The sequence below is a fragment of the Epinephelus fuscoguttatus genome, linkage group LG15 (genome assembly GCF_011397635.1).
Source record: "Epinephelus fuscoguttatus linkage group LG15, E.fuscoguttatus.final_Chr_v1".
In the NCBI taxonomy this organism is placed as follows: Eukaryota; Metazoa; Chordata; class Actinopteri; order Perciformes; family Serranidae; genus Epinephelus; species Epinephelus fuscoguttatus.
Genome location: NC_064766.1, coordinates 4,459,269 through 4,478,515, shown reverse-complemented (window position 1 = coordinate 4,478,515; position 19,247 = coordinate 4,459,269). Strand labels below are relative to the sequence as shown.

The window sequence follows — 19,247 nt, the reverse complement described above, 5'->3', positions numbered from 1 at the left end:
CTGCCGATTTTCTTGAGACGATATTTGGGGCTTTTGCTCCCTCAATTTACATCAAAAAAATGACACAATGATAACAAATATTACAGGTCTCAAGTTTAAAATAAGAAACATTTATTGAACAGTAAAAAATACTAAAACAAGATGGAAAGTTGAGGTAGAACAGGTAGAATATTATTATTATTATTATTATTATTATACATTCAAATAAAAAAAAGAGTTTTATTTGAGCTCTTAAATCTTCCAGTAATGTCTTTATAAAATAAACAAATATTTAAGCTGAAGCATAAATAAAACAACAACTACTGTACACAGTAGGATTCGCTGCATGTGCGCTGCAGGGTCTTCCGGCAACACAGAGCTGCCCGTGGATGCCTGTCTGTAAATCATGCCAGGGAAAAATAAATCCGCGAACCCACGCGCGTATCGGCCGATGCGGATACAAGTAAAAACTCAAATATCGGCCCGATATATCGGCCGGCCGATGTATCAGTCTATCCTTAATGCAGATCTACATTCATTTTTAGATGTTATTTACCACATGTCTCAACAACTGTAACTCATCCACAAAGGATCCATGAGTCATGTATAAACAGTGAATGACATGTTGTGGAATCATGTATCAGTTTATATGATAATAATTGTTTTAGAGTGTTAAGAAAACAATCTCCCCTCAAGGGCCATTTAGTAGCTGTTTTGGAGCTTTTGATCATATTGCATGATCTTATTCTTAGCTATACCGTGTTGTTAACTATTTACACACTGACAAGTACAATAATACTTAAACACTGTCTCAACATCTGCTTACACTGTATGGGGTGTTATAATCATTTATAGTGTGTATACACTGATTTGGGACTGTTTGCTATTTATGAGTGGGGAGGGGATGGTGTGAAAAGTGGAGGTATGTCAAATTTTTTTAAGCACTTAGGAGGGACATGTGTGTTTTTTTTTTTATTTTGGTTTAGGGAAGGGGCATACAAATTTGAATGGTTGCATTTGTATTTATTTTACTGCCGATTTTTAAAGAAAACATGCCTTCAAGGAATGTTAAAAATCACCAAAATGACACCATTTATCATAGCCAAAAACTGTAAAAACAGATATCATTATTGGATTTTCAAATTTCCTTGAACACATCATGTGCAACAAACCCTTCCATCAGAAAAGAACATAACCAAATCTGGCTTTTTTCAACCCCAGGATTTCATCTTCAACTTTTAACTTTTAACTTCCAAACATCAAAGGCTACGTTTTAAAAATCTATTAACTAATTTACGGTGGTGGGAGGGTCATGCATTTTCACTCAGGAAGGCTCAAGGAAAAATATCAATAGCTTCATGCAGGGTCAAAAATAAATAAATAAATAAAACTAAGTCACACCCCAGCCACCCCTCTCCTCTGATAAGTAAAAACAGCCCTTTAGAACTGCTGAAAAGTGGTGCATGGGAGGTGGTTAAAAATTGTCACCCAACAAAGTGTTAAACATGGATGTATTAGGAAGACTTGATACAGCGCTGAATGTGTGACCGTGTTCATTGCTACAAGAGTTGCTCAGTGGTGCTTGAGGCCAAAATGGATCAAACGCTGTATATAAAATTACTTAGATGATCCAGGGATTACTGCCACTGCTTAACTTCTGTCGGTTGATCATAGATTTTAATAACAGCCAGACAGCGGACCACACCAGACGCCGCCTATTCTTTCTAATGGAGTTGCTCGCCTGGCACAAATGCCAAAAAAAAGTTTTCTAACTTTCAGGTTTACTTCCATGGTATGCAGCCCACTGAATATGTGCAATAGGGTTTCTCCCACTGGCAAGGCCAAAAAGATGTATAACTGACCTCGTTTGCAGTTGGAGATGTCCTGTCAGCAGATTTACAAATGTCTCTTTTATAATGGTGATCTATGGGGAAAAAGCTTTTTGGGCTACAGGGGCTTTTTTCACTGCAATACTGCAGTTGGCCATTGGGAAACATTTGCAGCAAGGATGAGCTGCTTTCCTGTGAGCCTGTTGCCAAATGGCTAACTTAATGGTTTAGTGCTCTACTAACTTAAATGGGGTTATAAAGATTTAATCTTAAGGCTTTTCAAGACCTTCCAAATGTAATCAGGTGCAGTGGATCAATTCATCAATTCATTTTGCTGGGGTTGTGATGCTCAAAGGAACTTATCCACTTATTTACTGCCGTCTCTTTCGCCATGTAAGTCTATGGGAAAAAGGCTTCTTGGGCAGCAGGGCATCACCTGAGGGACCCTGGAAATTGCAGTATCACTGTTTGGCCACTACGAAAATTAGCTTCAAAGCCCAGTGCACTTCCTGTACTTTTTTGAAGCACCTATGAATGTAATGGTCACTGTGGGGTGGGGGGTGGGGGGCAGAGTTCTTATTTTGTCTTATTTTTATTCTATTCTGTAGAACTGATATTGCTGATATTGATATGTCGTTGATATAGCCTGCTTGCACAGATTTTAACTGAACTGTTGTGCTTTCTAGCTCAGTATTTGCTGGACCCTGTGCACTTTAACTGAAAGCTGCATAAACACAGACAGCGGATTCTACCACTGCTTTAAAACATGTCGATGCTGACTTTCTTTAGAACAATGAGATAGCATTACTGTGCGTGTCGTCATTATTACAATACTGTATAATAGCTAGCTCGGCTGTTTTCCTGCTGGTGGTTTGGCCTCATGCTGAGTTTTGGCTGTAGTCCACATCCCTGACTGCACAGAGAGCTGCACTGGCCCCAGCAAGAGCAAGCCACCAAATTAGCCTCGGTTGCTACTGAGAGAGTGTGTGTGTATATCTGTATGTGTATTAGCCTACTTACGGGATACTGAGGATGCAGCGCTGGAGGTGCTGATGATGCTACACAGAAGTGGCAGCAACCACAGCACTGTCAAATAAGACATCTTCAGAGATAATCCACACAGACAATAACGCAGGTCCAGGCGGGTCTCGGTGCGGTGTTCCCGCTGGGGTATCTGTCTGTTGTTCCTGTGATACACAGCTGAGACGCTGCTTTCTTTATTAGCAGCTAAAGGAAAAAAGCAATGGCTGTCCGCCCTGTGCGTATTGTCTTATCTCTCCTTTCTTCTCAACCTGCCCAGTGGCACTCCGGCGGGATTTCACTGACAACCTCCAGAACTAGCCTGTGAACAGAACGCAGTTGCACTGCAGCCGGGCCTCGCGCTCCAGGTGCATGGTCAGACAGACAGACTGACACACAGAGCTGTCCAACTGCTGAGCTGCCGGACTAATCAATACACCCCTACTCTCTGCTCCACTTGGTACTGCCCGATACATACAACAATACAGGGCTCCCTGAAATGAGGAGGGGAAAGAGGGGAGCAGCGGGGTCCGCATATGGCGCTTTTTGAGGGACAAATTTAGTACAAACGTTACTGAGAAGTCGGCAGAGGCTGTATCCTTGCCGAAGCCTGCTTCAGCTCTGGACAATGATGAGCCGGCTCTGGTGCGTTCATATCTGAGCTGTTTGGGCTGTTGTAACCGAAACTTGGAGCGTTTCGTTGGATTTTCCGGTTCCTTTGGCCAAGTGGTAAAGCTTTCAGTCGAACCCTGTCGCGGACCAAACAACCGAACCGAGTGCATCCGAAAAGCCCCCCCCCGATACACTCGATAGACCCCCTATTAATCGGAGGTCGACATTACTGTCTTAAAGAGGCTGTGGCATGCTGTTTTTGTTTAAACTGGTACTGAAATTAGACAACCTAAGGTCCCCACCTACCAACATATCTTATCAGAAAGGGGAGCTAAATAACACAATAAATTAGGCTACAATTTTGTGAGGGAACAACTGGCATTGCCATTTTCAAAGGGCTCCCTTGGACTGTCACCTCAAGATATATGAATGAAAATGGGTTCTCTGGGTGTCCCCTAAACTTGAGAAGGCTTAGTATCAGTGAAGGTTTTGTTCTCTGCCATACTGTACTCCTTCAAATTAAAGCTGTAGGCTACATTTATCTTTTAACGAAAAGAACAACCAGACTATTTGAAGAGCAGTGAATTGCCTAACAAGAGGGTCGTCGGTTCGATCCCGGGCGTGGGAGCCCTTCTGTGTGGGGTTTGCATGTTCTCCCCGTGTCAGCGTGGGTTCTCTCCGGGCACTCCGGCTTCCTCCCACAGTCCAAAGACATGCAGATTGGGGACTAGGTTAATTGGTAACTCTAAATTGTCCGTAGGTGTGAATGTGAGCGTGAATGGTTGTTTGTCTCTATGTGTCAGCCCTGCGATAGTCTGGCGACCTGTCCAGGGTGTACCCTGCCTCTCGCCCGATGTTAGCTGGGATAGGCTCCAGCCCCCCCGCGACCCTCAAGAGGATGAAGCGGTTAGAAGATGAATGAATGAATGAATGAATGAATTGCCTAACATGTATTAATACAGAACAGAACACATTAAAATAGGGTTATTGTGGAACTCAGACGTTAACTATACCAGTATTAGTCCATGCACATCAGATAATTAGTAATATCAAGGGACTGTTCTTTATTTATCAGAGAGGGGAGGCTGAGATTTGACTTCCTTTTCTTGTACATTTTCTTTTTTTATGTCTGTTTGTTTTGTTGGGCTCTGTTTTGTTTTTGGTTTTTTTACCCAAAGCTACAAATATAGCCTCCTGAGTGACGGGTGAAAAATGCATGACCCTCCCTCCACAGTATATTAAGCCCTTTTTTATATAGGAATTGTGCAAATTTGCAGGAAAGCCCAATCAGTCTTCATTCAGCATTGGCAGTATAAAAGCAAAATCGGGGAGTGCAGCGAAATGCCGTCTACCTACTTTTGTTCATACAGAATGTGCCTTTTTTGGGCCAGTGGGGGGTGTGAGATAGTAACAAAACATGTAACTCAGCATGCAATGTAGCGCGGCTGGTCAGTCCTTCGGCAATTCTCTCATAAGTCGGCCCGTCCTTCACCGCTCCCATCATTTGACGGTTAATGGCCTCTTCGCTTGTGAGGGCAAGGAGGGTGCGCAATTCTTTGTCTCCCCAGTTCCTCATCTTTACAGTGTCTTTCAGGTTTGCAATTCCCTCTTGCTACTAGCTGCTCGCTAATTCCTGCTATCAGCTGTTTCCTGTTAGTCCACCGCCAGTGGGTCGCACGTGTCATCAACAGCTTCTCCCACAAGTCATCAACAGCCCCTCCCGTGGCGGAAGGGCGCCTCATTCTTTTTAAACCAAAAGATTCCGCCAATATGTTTACCCTTTCACGGCGGAAAATTGGGCACCTCAGATCAACTCACCAATCCAGCTCTGTGTGTCTAAACGCTCGCAGCTTGCTTGCAAAACATTCGCCAAAAATCTGGCAATGTAAAAAGGGGTTTTATTTAGTAGATTTTAAAGACTTACCCTTTGATGTTTGAAAGTCAAAAGCTGAAGACAAAATCCTGAATTGAAAAAAAGCCCTGGTTTCTCACTCTTGCTGTGCATGCTGGTTCATTAGTGCAAACAGTTTATTTGTGACAAAATGTTTAAATTAGACATGTAGAATGAAGTGATTTTGATTATTATTTTTTTTTCCTTCTTTCTGATGGAAGCCATAACCCAATGGTAATTTGTTTTTACAGTTGCTGGCTATGATGAATGATGCAATTTGGGCGATTTTTAAAGAAAACATGAGGTATGTTTTCCTAAAAAGAATTTTCCTTTAAACATCTTTAAAAAAAAAAATTGGAAGGCATATTTGCACAACCCCCTCACCTCTCGTAAGTAATGAACAGTCCCTAACTTAGAAATAAAATAAGAAACCAAAGTATATCAACATGCGATTCTTTATCTCTCATATTGGCAGTTTTAAATTGTCTATATACTTCAACAGCATAATCTAATTCTCAAAATTCACTTATATCTTTTTGTTTCTGTGTGCCAACCCAAGAATTTCAGTGGCCCCAGCTGGTCACTCCTATGAAGCATTTCTGTGGATGCCACTGCCCTTGGTGAGGACCAAATGACCTGAACTACAGATGTGAAAGTACCCCTGGACGAACAGTCAGTGGAGGGAAATGAGAAGCAGGCTTTTCATTCCTATAAGGTAACTTAGGTATCTAACCCAGCAACCCACTGACTTGGCTACTGACTTCTCTGGTCACGAGTTTTGTGATTGGAATCACTGGATATCGAAGAGTGGATAAACAAACCACCAATATGCATAGGCTTGATACCCAGAAACAGACTCTGTATATCTCTGGCATAATTTTATTCCTGGCAGCATGAAGAGGGTTTAAAGCTACTCTTACCTTTCTTGCATTTCACACAACACTGAGAAAATATTTGAACATCCACAACCCCCGCCTCCCTCTAAAGTCCCACCCCCCTCCTCCTGCAACTCCACCTCCCTCCAAAGGCCTACTCCCCCTCCTCCATTTCATCCTCATTACGTCTATGATAGACGTAGGCATTGGCAAGGTAACGTTAGATACACAGAAGAGGAGAGTGAGTGTAACGTTATAACCAAGACAGTCAAACGTAACCCTGGAGTTTTAAAACTCAACCAGAGTCAGTGATGACTGATGAGATTTAGAATAAGGTTACAGTGCTAATGTTAGATAGTAGCGTTAACGTTACTAGTAAGTGGAAACGCACAAGTAAGATAACGTTAATGTTTCAGAGGCTATGCTACAGTAGGCTAACGTTAGCTATTAGCAACTGGATGCTGCGTTGTCAAATGCAACGTTATAGCCTATTTTACATTACAGGCAAACTAACTCTGCGACCATCTCATCCCTTTTTAGTTTAGGATGAAGCTGCATCAGTCTTCACTATCGCTCGAAAGCTCAGAGATGTTACACGAGCGGTTACGTCAGTCGGAGGCCTCCACGTGGGGAAGACAGACAGGACGCTCGGCCAATCGTGGCATTCGGTCCGAATGCAATGATTGGTCGGAGTTTTCTTAGAACCATATAAGAATGGTATAATTATGAGTTTTTATCTCTAATGGAATTCCCTTACATTTTAGTGTGCCATCAGCTTATTAATAGCATTTTAACCTAAACAAAGAAAAGCATAAAATTTCCAGAAAGGTAAGTGTTGCTTTAACTAAATAAAATATATACTGGGAAAAAAATTACTACATAGATAAACTTTTTCTGAGTGGTTTTGAGATAATAAGCGTAAAAGTTTTTGCATTCCAAGTAGCAAAAATGATATGTGGAGCAAGTCTCTTTCATACACAAAAATGACAGACACCCTAAAATTATTCTAAATATAAAAAAAAATCTAAATCCTGTCAGTTTTGTAAATGGAGTTTTCAGGGAAGGATCAAATATAGATAGAACCTTGGGAGTTTGAGAAAAAATCCCATTGAAAAGACATTTAGAGAGCAGAAGGAGAGAGAATTGGATAGGTTTAGAAACATAGTGGCAGAGAAAAAAAAACTGACCTTGGAAGTGGAGGTATTGCATCATGAGGTGGCAGAACTGACAGAGTACAAAAATGTTGCCTCCAAAAAACTAGAACAACAAAGCCAACTATTAAAACACAAGGACATTGAACACAAGAAGACGAAAAAAGAGTTAAAGGAAATGCGAGATTTATCAGAACATCACAAGAATGAAGTTGAACGTCTTGTCCATTATAGAGGTGAACTTGTCAGAGAAAAATAAATCTCGGCAGAAATGAGAGAGGAAATTAAAAAACAAAAACAAAAGAAACAAAAAAAAACCCCACATTCACTAGAATAAAATATATTGCTTGAAAAAGCAATTTAAAAAATGGACAGCAAAAATATGGAGCTACAATCGTTACAAACACAACAAACACAAATGGAAGATGAGATGGATAGAATGAAGCAAGATGTAGACAGACAAAAGTCAAAAACAGAGAAACAAAAATGAAGCTTTTGAACAGCGTAATCTAATATAGAAGCTTCAAACTGCCACAAACATCATTGAGGAAGTCAAAAGTAGACTTCAGAACAATGCAAATGAAACCAATGGCCAAAAATATATTTTGTGAGGTCGCACTGACCTTGACCTTTGACCAAATTCTAATCACTTTATTTCTTTAGTCGACGGTTGATGTTTGTGTCAAGTTGAAAGAAATTCCCTTAATGTGTTGAGATATGGCATTCACAAAAATGAGACAGACAAGGTCACAGTGACCTTGACCTTTGACCACCAAAAACTAATCAGTGAATTGTTGAGTCGAAGTGGATATTTATGCCAAATTTGAAAAAATTCCCTCAAGCTGTTTTTAAGATATTATGTTTATGAGAATGAGATGGATGCAAGGTCACAGCAACCTTGACCTTTGACCCTTGACCACCAAACGTTAATTACTTCATCCTCAAGTCCAAGTCAACCTTTGTTGTTGTTTGAAGTTCCCTGAGGGAGTTCTTGAGATATGATATGTTATTGTTGAGTCCAAGTGGACATTTGTGCAAAATTGTGTTCACAAGAATGGGATGTACATACAGACGGACAGACAACCCGAAAACATAATGCCTCCGGCCACAGCTATCGCCAGCACAGAGGCATAAAAATCCAGTGTTTCCCATACATTCATTTATCTGTGGCGGTGCGCCACGAATAAATTATCTCCGCCACATATAGATTTTTCTGCTTTTGGCGCTACGTGTTCGACCTCGCTCATAAACACATTATAATGGGACTCAGTGTCTGTGAATGTAGCTTGTCGTTACAATTCCGGTGCAATAGGTGGCAGTATGCATCGTAAAGACTATACAGTCTATGGTAAAGACGCACTTAACGCACCTGGTCCACCAGAAGAAGAAGAAGCAGACGTAGTAGCAGAACGGATCCAAAGACCTCTCGGTACAAATATGTGGGCAAACAAGTCCAAAAGTGGTCCGAACAACTCTAACTCATCATGTTATATTAGCTGTTTTATTAGCCTGTGTCTGTATTAACATAGGTGGAAGCTCAACATGTGCAGAGACATTAACTCACGCTGTTAGTAGTGTTAACTGCAGCGCGAGTCCTGTAGCAGCTCGCCACCCTGTTAATCAATTACAGCGGCTCCACTGGCAACGGGAGCAGCGCGACAACCCCCGTCTGTCGCGCGACAACTCTCTATTTTACGCGGCTCTTCTATTTTTGTCGCGCTATGCTCCCCTACGCGACCCTCCAGCAGATAAAAACTATATGAAATACTCTGCTAAACGAGCACAATGTGTTTTTAAATGAATAAACCACCATCAGAAGTGATATGTGATGATTTTTTCCATGCATTTACTCATGTTTATCCGTGACATTGTGTAAATGTCTGTGGTGGACATTTGAAAGCGAGTAGATGACAAACAGTACAGTAAACTTGTAGATAACTCAAATATATGTAATAACTTAGGTGGAAAATGCTTTAACATTTCATGCAGCCTACATGCAGCCTCTCGGCTTGGCAAACAGTAAACAACCCCGCTAGCGTCTCTACGTGTCGCTTCCGTACGCAGTCAGTGGAGCCCAAATGAATACACCGCGATGCTACGCTGACGTGACGTAGGTTTGCAGCCGGTGTAGCCCGGCCATGTGGTTCTGCTCGTTAGTAATTAACTCTGACGTTGGATGTTCACTTCTCCACACAGATGAGTATTGAAAAATATTTTTAATACCCCCCCCCCCCCCCCCCCTCCCAGGACCACACCACCACGAATAGATTCCTGTCCTGTGGGAAACCTGTGTGAAATCTGTGATATTTCAAAATAAAATATAGCTATTATGTTGATAAAATATTTGAGACAACAGTTTTGAAAATAAAAAGCTGAGATTTTCCATTTAAATTCATATTCATTATATTAAGTAGACCTTAGGCTGTTAGAAATACATGTTGGTCAAGCTCCAGCACTTCTTATAAATTCACTGCAAGTAGACAATATACTAGCAAACCAAAAATATGTCCACCCTCTCACGGACAATTTGTGAAACTTTGTGTGGATAAAATTTAAAATGACTGAGAGCACAGTTGTAAAATGTCTCTAGATTTGGGGTTTGCTCAAAGTTGATCAGAGAAAATAACATCACAGCCAATGAGAGAGGTTGCTTTGAGGCAGAAAATTAAATAAAGTGTGAGTCCTATTGCTGAAATGGGCAGGTTAGCTGAAAGAAGACAAAAAACTCTACGTTTTGAAATATAAACTGTGTATGAAGAGTGACAGTTGTGGGCACTACAGGAGATTCAGTCAGAAATGTTCGTAAAAGGAGAAAGGCAGATATATCTAGTGTGTGAAATGTCATCAGTGATGTCACACACTCTAAGCAGGGCAACACACACCCATTATAAACTCAGACAATGTCTGAAAACAGCATAAAATGTATGTAAATTGCCATTATACAAAAAGCTGACTCGAGGCTTAATAGTTCAAGTTCTTGGAGCCAGTGTCTAGCTGTAAGTATGCAGAAGCAGTAGTATTTCAAAGTGGACTGGGTTTCAAAGGATTTGAAGATTCTCGCCATTGGTTTATATTGTTAAAAAACAAACAAAAAAAACTATTTTAAAAAGTATAAATATTAGAAAGATGAAAAGTAATAACAGAAATGTCCTTAAAGAGCTAAACATTTTGTTATTTGAATGGTTTCTGTAGCTGAAAGTATGCAGAAGTAGTTAGATGGCGATAAAAGACAAAAAAGGGTGAAATAATCAGCGGAATAAGAATAAAGATTTGGATAACAATAGTGTGGCTGCTGAAGTATCCACACTAACTGGCAGCTCTCCAAATGTGTTTGACACTGCAGTCTCCTAGATGTACAGAAACTAATTTCAGGGGTTACTTAAAGGGGCAAAAAGCGAAATTGTTTCGCCGCCGGGTTTGCTGATGTGCACTGCCTGTAGACCAAAACAAAGTGTGTCATGAGCCACACCTCCCTCTACCTCTGCTCTCCAGTTTAGCAGTTAGCAATGTCTTTCACTCACTCTCGGTCTCTGCTGTGTTTAGCTATTCCCCTGCCTACTTCAATGATGATGATACCTGTAATAAATGTAATATATTTGCTGAGATGGAGGCGAGGCTCAGTGACTAGAAGAACTGGTAGAAGCGCTCCATAGCTGTAAGTTAACATTACTCCAGTAGCCGGTGGCAGCCGACTAGTGCTAACTGCTAACGCTCCTGGGAGCTAACACTAACGTTCCTACTCTTCTACGTGAGCCCGCCAGGCCCGTGAGCTGGCTCTCGGGCTTACGAAGAAGAGTAGGAACATTAGTGTTAGCTCCCAGGAGCGTTAGCAGTTAGCACTAGTCGGCTGCCACGCTAACGTTCCTACTCTTCTGTGTGCTCACGGGCTCACGGAGAAGAGTTAGCATTAGCTCATGGAGTTAGCACTAGTTGGCTGCCACCGGCTACTGGAGTAACCTACAGCTATGGAGTGCTTCTACCAGCTCTTGTAGTCACTGAGCCTCGCCTCCATCTCAGCAAGTATATTACATTTATTACAGGTACCATCATGCCATCTGCCATTGCTCACTGGCTGTAGCCTTTTATAGGGAGGGAGGGCCAAGGACTCCGAGAGGAGGGAGGAGGCGGCAATTCACATGAACGTACATGAACGCACAGCTGGACCTAGAAATTATGAATTTTGCTTATTGCCCCTTTAAGGGTGACAGAATTATGTGTTTATCTCTGACTTATTTGCCAATGACCTTTGTTGTCAGAAAATATACGCTCATGTTCTTGTGTTTGTGTGACCCAAAAAATAACGCAGACTAATTTAACACAATTGAAGCAAAGTGGTATTTAATTTGGTGCATTACACTTGATTTCAGCACCAGTCCACAGAAAGCCTGTCAGTGTATTTTAAGTTGTCTATGGTTCTTTACACAACTCTCATTGTGTCAGTATGTTCATCAAGTGGAAGCAGGGTTATGTTTTTTCATTGCGTTTACAAAATAAAATTCTCTAGATACAGACTGTTTGCCCTCCTCCCCACAAAGAGGCACAGTGGGAGCCTCTGCTGCAGGACGGACGGACGGACGGACAGAAATTTAAATGTTAATTAAGTGTATTGGTTAGCAAGTGAAATCATTTCTTAATAATTTATTTGGGTGAAATTTAATTATAAACAGTGACAACTGCAACATAAAAAAACCCCATCATAACATGTACTCCAAGATATGGTATAATCCCTGCTGTGCTTGAGCTGCATTCAAATAATACATACTTCTCTTGGGTCACTGTTCCTCAGTTGGCAAAAACAAATAAGTTAAGCATGGTGTGGTCAATAAGCAATAAGATTTTTGGACGGGCCCTAACATCAAACCAAAAGCTTCTGAGGTTATCAGAGAGTTTATTTAAAAAGATTGTTTACAATTGTATTACCGACATAGACCGAACTGCCTGCCGCCACCATCTTGGAAAGTCAATACAAGTCAAATGACAAGTGTGACGTAACGTGATCTGAAGTCTGTGGACCATTTTGTCTGTCTGTGATGATCTGTCCACCCATCGCTCACCTGTCACTTGCACTAACTCTCATCCAATCTTGTTCGAGTTCATCAATCGACTTGTATGGGCTTTCCAAGATCAGTAAATACTGTCTGGAATCGTTGAGTCTTTCTTACAAAAAAAAAGGTGATTGTTGATCAATAGATAGTTGATGTTCTATTTGTCTTTTTGCACTATTTGCAGTTTTGCACATTAGAACTAAGTTTTTAATGTTTTTGAAAGGCATTTTGAAAGTTATCAGGGGAAATTTCAAATATTGTGGCAGTGCACTGAGCAAAATGAGCGAATTTGTTGTACCATTTGCATGAGACCATAGGCCCTTATTTTGTGTTTGTGCATTTTTTTTTAAGTAGACTTAACTATGTTTACTAGAACAGGCATTGTACTTGTACTTCGAAATGTCCTCTGTTACAAAGTTCTTGGGCAATAAATAATAAATACAGCACGTTTTCAAAGTCAAAACATAATCGTTTGCATATTGATATGCAGACTGGAGGAGCCAGGGATCGAACCGCTTTTCTTACGATTGGTGGACTGGATTGATACCACAAACCACATGCTACAATACATATACCACAGTATACCACAATACATATATCACAACATACACCAGCCACTTTATTAGGTACACCTTGCTAGTATCAGTTTGGATGTCCATTTTACTTCAGTTGTTGTTGTCGATGTTAACGTAACTTGTTGTGTTGTATCCGCTCGGTTAACTTGATGCATACACTGGATGTCTTCTGTTTAGATGTTGTAGCATTGAGGATGTGCTATTGTAGTATGCTAACTCCATTTTGCAATATATACACTGAAATGTGTATATAATGAAATTTCTTTTCATTTTAACTTATAATGATCCCACACTCTTGACACTTTGTTGTTTTCTTGTCCCTCTTCCTCCATTGTTAGGCTAACCACGCTTCACATTCATGTTAGCTGCGTAGGCTATCAACAGCGGAAGTAATGCCAGCGCGTTGTGCGATAGAAAAAACCACCCATGGGAAACACAGTGCTCCATATAGTTGTACAGGATTTGTCTTGAGGCTTTTTAGTTTTTGAATCATGTGAGTTACTCCTGGAATCGTTTTAAGCCCTATTTGTCAGTACCATTCCCATATACATATGATGCTCTAGGTACCGTCTTGCGTTTGTTGTTGACGCTCTGGGACGCCTTGTCAAGTTACACCTCATACATGGGTTGCGTCTTCTTTAAATACACTTCATTTTCACAGGAAGGTACTGTGATGATCCCTGTGTCATCTAGGGGTGTGTCTGCTGTGAGCGTCTCAGGCCTGTCTCTCCCAAGCTGCCTTGATTGCAACTCAGTGCACCTGGGCCCAGTGCACTGAAGCTGATAAAAGCTGTGGCCACTCATTCACTCACTCTCTGCTTCTCCCTACAGGCAGCCACTCTGGTCTGGTTTGGTAATGTTTTAGTTTCTTTGCTTTGATGCACTCTCCAACACTTACACATACACACTCTCCCACACCCATCATTTATTACTCACACATAGTACTGATATCACTGACATTCATACTCCATATGTTATTCTTATTTAGTTATTTGCTAATTTGGTCTAATTTGGTTTGATTTGCTTCCAATAAAATATCTTTCGTTAACCGTTCATCATGGTGTGTCTCTCTTTTGTTATGGCCACTTGAGCCAGGTCGTAACAAATGGGGGCTCGTCTATTGAGTTTAGTTTGTTAAACGTTTGTTTTTTTGTGCCTAGGCAGAGGTGGGCACATGGTGTGTTGGTGCAGCTAATTAGCTGATTTGATGCAGCTGTATGTTGGTTTTTAGCTGCATGGTTGTCTCCAGAGCTGTTTTGGCTTTTGTTTGCTCTGGTTTTGGGAGATGCATCATGTGTTTTGTTTTGCAGGAAGCATTGGTGTCCGTCCTGGTGTCGGAGTGTTGACTGCCATTCAGTAAGTGAGTGTTGCTGTGTTGATACACAGTGCAGAGGTTTCCCTGGTAGGTTTAGTGGCGTTCCCCTTTGGGTTTCGTCTGTTTGGTTTTTTTTTTATAGTGTTGTGGTGTCGTGGTTAGTGTCAGCGACAGCTGTCTCGGGGGCACATCCACGTGACTTTGGGGGGTTGCCTGCATGCAGGTCACTCTACAGGTCCGTTGGGCTTCAGTGCGTAAGTACCCACCACAATCCGCATGAAGACTAGGGGTGAGTATGAGTTTTAGGTTAGGTAGTTAGGGGGAAAATTCCCTGGCAGGTGATGAAGTTTGCCCCACTGTGTGTCCGTCAGTTAACTCTTTACTTTCTGATTGGTAGGTTGTGGATTATGGCTTCCTTAGCTGGCTTTTTTGATGTGCCTACGGAAATATTTTTGCAGGGCTGTACGAAGGAGCAGTTACTGAACATAGCTGAACATTATGGAGTGGTGGTTGCAGGGTCAAAAAGGAAGGATGACATTAAAGAGTGTTGTCATATCTGTTTGATCAGGGCATATTGCAGAAGAGTGAGCTTGGTGCAGCTGAGGCGGAGTCAGTAGCTGCACAGGGGTCTGTACCGGCAGGTGTGCAGGCAGGTTTGTCTTTTGAGCAACAGAAAGAGTTATTGGCCATGCAACTTCAGCAGGAGCAGTTGAGGTTGGAGAATAGGGAGAAGGAGAGGAAGTTTGAGTTAGAGAAGCAGCATGAGTTGGAGAGGTTGCGGCAAGGTACTGAGAGAATGAAGATAGAGTTGGAGCAGACCAGGTTGCAGCTTATCAGGGAGGGCAAGCTTTCTTCAGGGGTGTCTGGATTAGAGGGATCTGGATCCTTGGCTTCTGCGCCGAATGGTATTGATGTCATGGCTAACATGCGTTTGGTGCCGAAGTTTAATGAGCAAGACCCTGATACTTTTTTTACTCTCTTTGAACGTGTTGTGGATACAAAGAATTGGCCGGATTCAGACAGGGTGCTGATGCTTCAGTGTGTCCTTACTGGGAGAGCTCAGGAAGCTTATTCAGCCATTTGTGCACAGGATGATTTGGATTATGAAATCGTGAAGTCTGCTGTGTTAAAAGCATATGAGCTGGTCCCAGAAGCCTATCGCCAGAAGTTTCGAAATTGGGTGAAAGGCGATAAACAAATGAATGTTGAGTTTGTCCGTGATTTGGCGTCCCATTTTCACCGTTGGTGCTCAGCTGCAAAGGTTGATGATTTTGATGGTTTGTGTGAGCTGATGGTGATAGAGCAGTTCAAGAATGCTATCCCCCAGCGTGTTGCTGCTTATGTAAATGAACAGAGGCCATCCACCGCACTGAAGGCTGCTGAGTTGGCTGACGATTTTGTACGAACACATAAAGGCAGTTTTACAGACGGGCGCCCTGTAGGGGGTAGGAAAGATGCAGATGACAGCAGTGTTAACTCCCATGGTCGTGCTAATTTTCCAGTGTCTGGTCCCTCACGTAAGTCCACATCGACGGGGCAACTTGATGGGGCCAGGGTCTGTCACTACTGCCGGGGGGAGGGTCATTGGAAGGATCAGTGTCCACTGTTGAAGTCTAAGTTAAAGTACCATGCTCCAGCTATGCTTTGTTCTACAGTTTCAGTTAACAAGCCAGTGTGTGTGGAACCGAGTGTAGGCTCAGTTGCAGTGTCAGATAAGGTATCAGTTGGTATGGATTCAGTTACTGGGTCTGGTTTTGAGCCCTTTATTGCTGACGCTGTTGTGTCATTGGTTGGTAGTGATATGCGTGTTCCAATCAAGCTACTGCGTGACACGGGTGCTAGGCACTCATTTATTTTGGAGTCGGTGTTGCCCTTTTCACCCGAATCAGAGACAGGGGACTTTGTATTGATGAAGGGGATGGAGATTCCAGTGCCGCGTCATACATTGGTGCTGGATTGCGAGCTGGTGCAGGGCACTTTTCCTGTTGGTGTGCGCCCCGCGTTGCCACTTGATGGTGTGGTTATGATTTTGGGCAACGACCTAGCTGGTGGTGCCGTGTGGGCCAATGTGCCGCCACCTGTGGTTGTGTCCAAGCCATTATCGTCTGGGGTGCTGAATGAGGGTGGTCTTGGATTTCCTGAGGTTTTTCCAGCCTGCGCCGTGACGCGTGCACAGAGCCGTGAACTGTCTGCTCCTGACCCGCCTGTCCCGCAGTGTAGTAAAGTTGTGGTGCCTGATATGGTGTTGCTGCCTGACCTTCCTCTGTCTGCTTCAAAGGAGGATTGGGTTAAGGGTCAGAAGTCTGATTCATCTTTGTCTGCCTTGTGGGATGAGGTGTTGCCAGCTGGCAAAATTAGGGATGTAGCCCAGGGTTACTTTGTTCAGGAAGACCTGCTGGTGCGTAAGTGGGTGCCCTGTGATGGCGACTTGGTATGTAAGGCAATTTTTCAGGTGGTGGTGCCAAGTGGCTTTCGTGATTTGGTGTTACAAACAGCGCATGATAGTTGCGGACATCTGGGGATAAAGAAAACTTATGACCGTGTCCTGCGCTATTTCTTTTGGCCTTGGTTAAAGCGTGATGTCTCCAAATATGTTAAATCATGCCACATATGCCATCTCACTGGTAAACCGAGCCAGGTTGTTAAGCCTGTGCCCCTCAGTCCTATCCCAGCAGTTAGCCAACCTTTTGAGCATTTGATTATAGACTGTGTAGGGCCACTGCCTCCATCTAGGTCAGGCTGTGTGTATATGCTAACTGTTATGTGCCAGACTACAAGATATCCTGCAGCATTTCCCCTGCGCTCTATTTCGGTGAAGTCCATAGTCCGGGCTCTGACCCAATTCATCTCCACTTTTGGTATTCCACGTGTTATTCAAAGTGACCAGGGTGCTAACTTTACCTCCCATATGTTCAAGCAGATCCTGCAGCAGCTGTGGGTGAAGCATAATCTGGCATCAGCATACCACGCACAGAGCCAGGGGGCACTGGAACGATTCCATCAGACGCCTAAGTCCATGTTGCGTGCATATGGTATGGAGATGGGGAGGGACTGGGAGGAGGGACTGCCATGGCTCATGTTAGCGGCCAGGGAAGTCGTGCAGGAGAGCACGGGTTTTAGCCCCAACGACTTAGTATTTGGACATACTGTTCGTGGTCCATTAGCCATACTGCAGGACGGGTTGGTGAATAGTGAGCCACCTAAAAACTTGGTTGATTATGTCAATGGGTTTCGTCACCGCCTGTATATGGCTGTGGAGGTGGCGAGAAAAAATTTGGAGGGTGCTCAGGCTAATATGAAGAAATTGTATGACCGTCGTACGGAGCACCGTGAGTTCAACCCAGGGGATCAGGTTTTAGCTCTCATGCCACTTCAGATCTCACCATTTCAGGCAAAGTTTGCTGGCCCCTATACTGTAGAGAGGCGAGTGTCAGACCAAAATTACTTGATTGCTACTCCCAATCGGAGAAAGTCATCCCAACTATGTCATGCCAATTTGCTTAAACCCTACTATGCTCGTGATCCCTTAGCTCAGGGAGGGAATGTTAGTCCCACATTGATGATGGCTGATTCTGTGCTTCCAGATCCTGATGTCCCGGAGGCAGGGTTGGAAGGTGAAAGGGACGCTAAAGCACCAGATGACTCTGATGTGTGGTAGGCTGAAGAATTCTGAGTCATTGGGTCATTTGGATGGATTGTTGGGTCATTTAACTGTTTCACAAAGAGCTGAGTTGTCTGAGTTGGTAAGGAGGTACTTGGTTTTGTTTGGTGATGTACCATCACGGACAAACGTCATTGAACATGACATTGATGTTGGCGACACTCCTCCAATTAAACAGCGATTTTATCATTGTCCAGCAGACAAGCGTAAGGTAATGGAGTCAGAGGTAAAGTATATGCTTGACAATCACGTTGCAGTTCCATCATCCTCCAGTTGGGCGTCGCCTAGTCTGCTCGTCAGTAAATCTGACGGGTCTCCACGGTTTTGCAATGACTACTGTAAGGTTAATAAGGTCACCAAGACGGACTCCTATCCGTTGCCACGGATGGAGGATTGCATAGATTTGGTGGGCTCAGCTAAATTCGTCAGTAAATTTGACTTATTAAAGGGGTACTGGCGGGTTCCTTTGACGGCACGCGCACAGGAAATTTCAGCATTTGTGACACCCTTTGGTCTGTATGAGTATACTGTGATGAGCTTTGGTCTTCGCAATGCACCAGCAACGTTTCAGCGCCTGATGAACCTGGTGGTGGCAGGTCTTGATGGCTGTGCTGTTTATCTTGACGTTGTTGTGTTCAGTGACACATGGGATGACCATATCAAGTGCATTGGTGCTCTGTTTGGTCGCTTGGCTGAGGCGCAGCTCACGGTCAACTTGGCTAAGTGTGAGTTTGCCAGGGCGACCGTGACGTACCTCGGCCGGGTGGTCGGACAAGGGCAAGTTCGTCCGGTGGACGCAAAAGTTCAGGCTGTCGTGCAGTATCCCGTGCCCGTCACTAAAAAGGAACTCATGCGGTTCCTAGGTCTGGTAGGTTACTACCGGGCCTTCTGCAAAAACTTTTCGACTGTGGTCGCGCCTTTGACAGATTTGCTGAAGGGGAATACTAAGTATGTGTGGTCTTCCCAGTGTCAGATGGCGTTTGATAATGTAAAAACTCTGTTGTGCTCTGCTCCGGTTCTTGCTGCGCTGCGCCTAGACAAGCCATTCAAACTGGAGGTTGACGCCAGTCATGTTGGGGCGGGTGCAGTTCTGCTGCAGGAATGGGAGGGGGTTGATAGGCCAGTTTGCTACTTTTCAAAGAAGTTCAATGTGCACCAGCTGAACTATTCAATCGAGAAAGAAGCATTGGCCTTGATTTGGGCACTCCAACATTTTGAGGTGTACGTTGGTTCTGGAGGTAGCCCAGTGGTGGTCTATACTGACCACAACCCCCTCACGTTTCTGTTCACTAAA

At 43.2% G+C, this 19,247-nt stretch overlaps 1 protein-coding gene across 1 annotated transcript in view; it reads right to left on the bottom strand.

Moving 5' to 3' along the window:
• Positions 1–3,272, bottom strand: part of cntnap2b (contactin associated protein 2b) — a 58,868-nt gene extending 55,596 nt beyond the window's left edge. The window contains exon 1 of the mRNA XM_049599369.1: positions 2,829–3,272. Within this exon, the coding sequence (XP_049455326.1) occupies positions 2,829–2,910 (82 nt within the window). The 5' untranslated portion in view covers positions 2,911–3,272. The remainder of the gene's footprint in view (positions 1–2,828) is intronic.
• Positions 3,273–19,247: the final 15,975 nt, after the last annotated feature.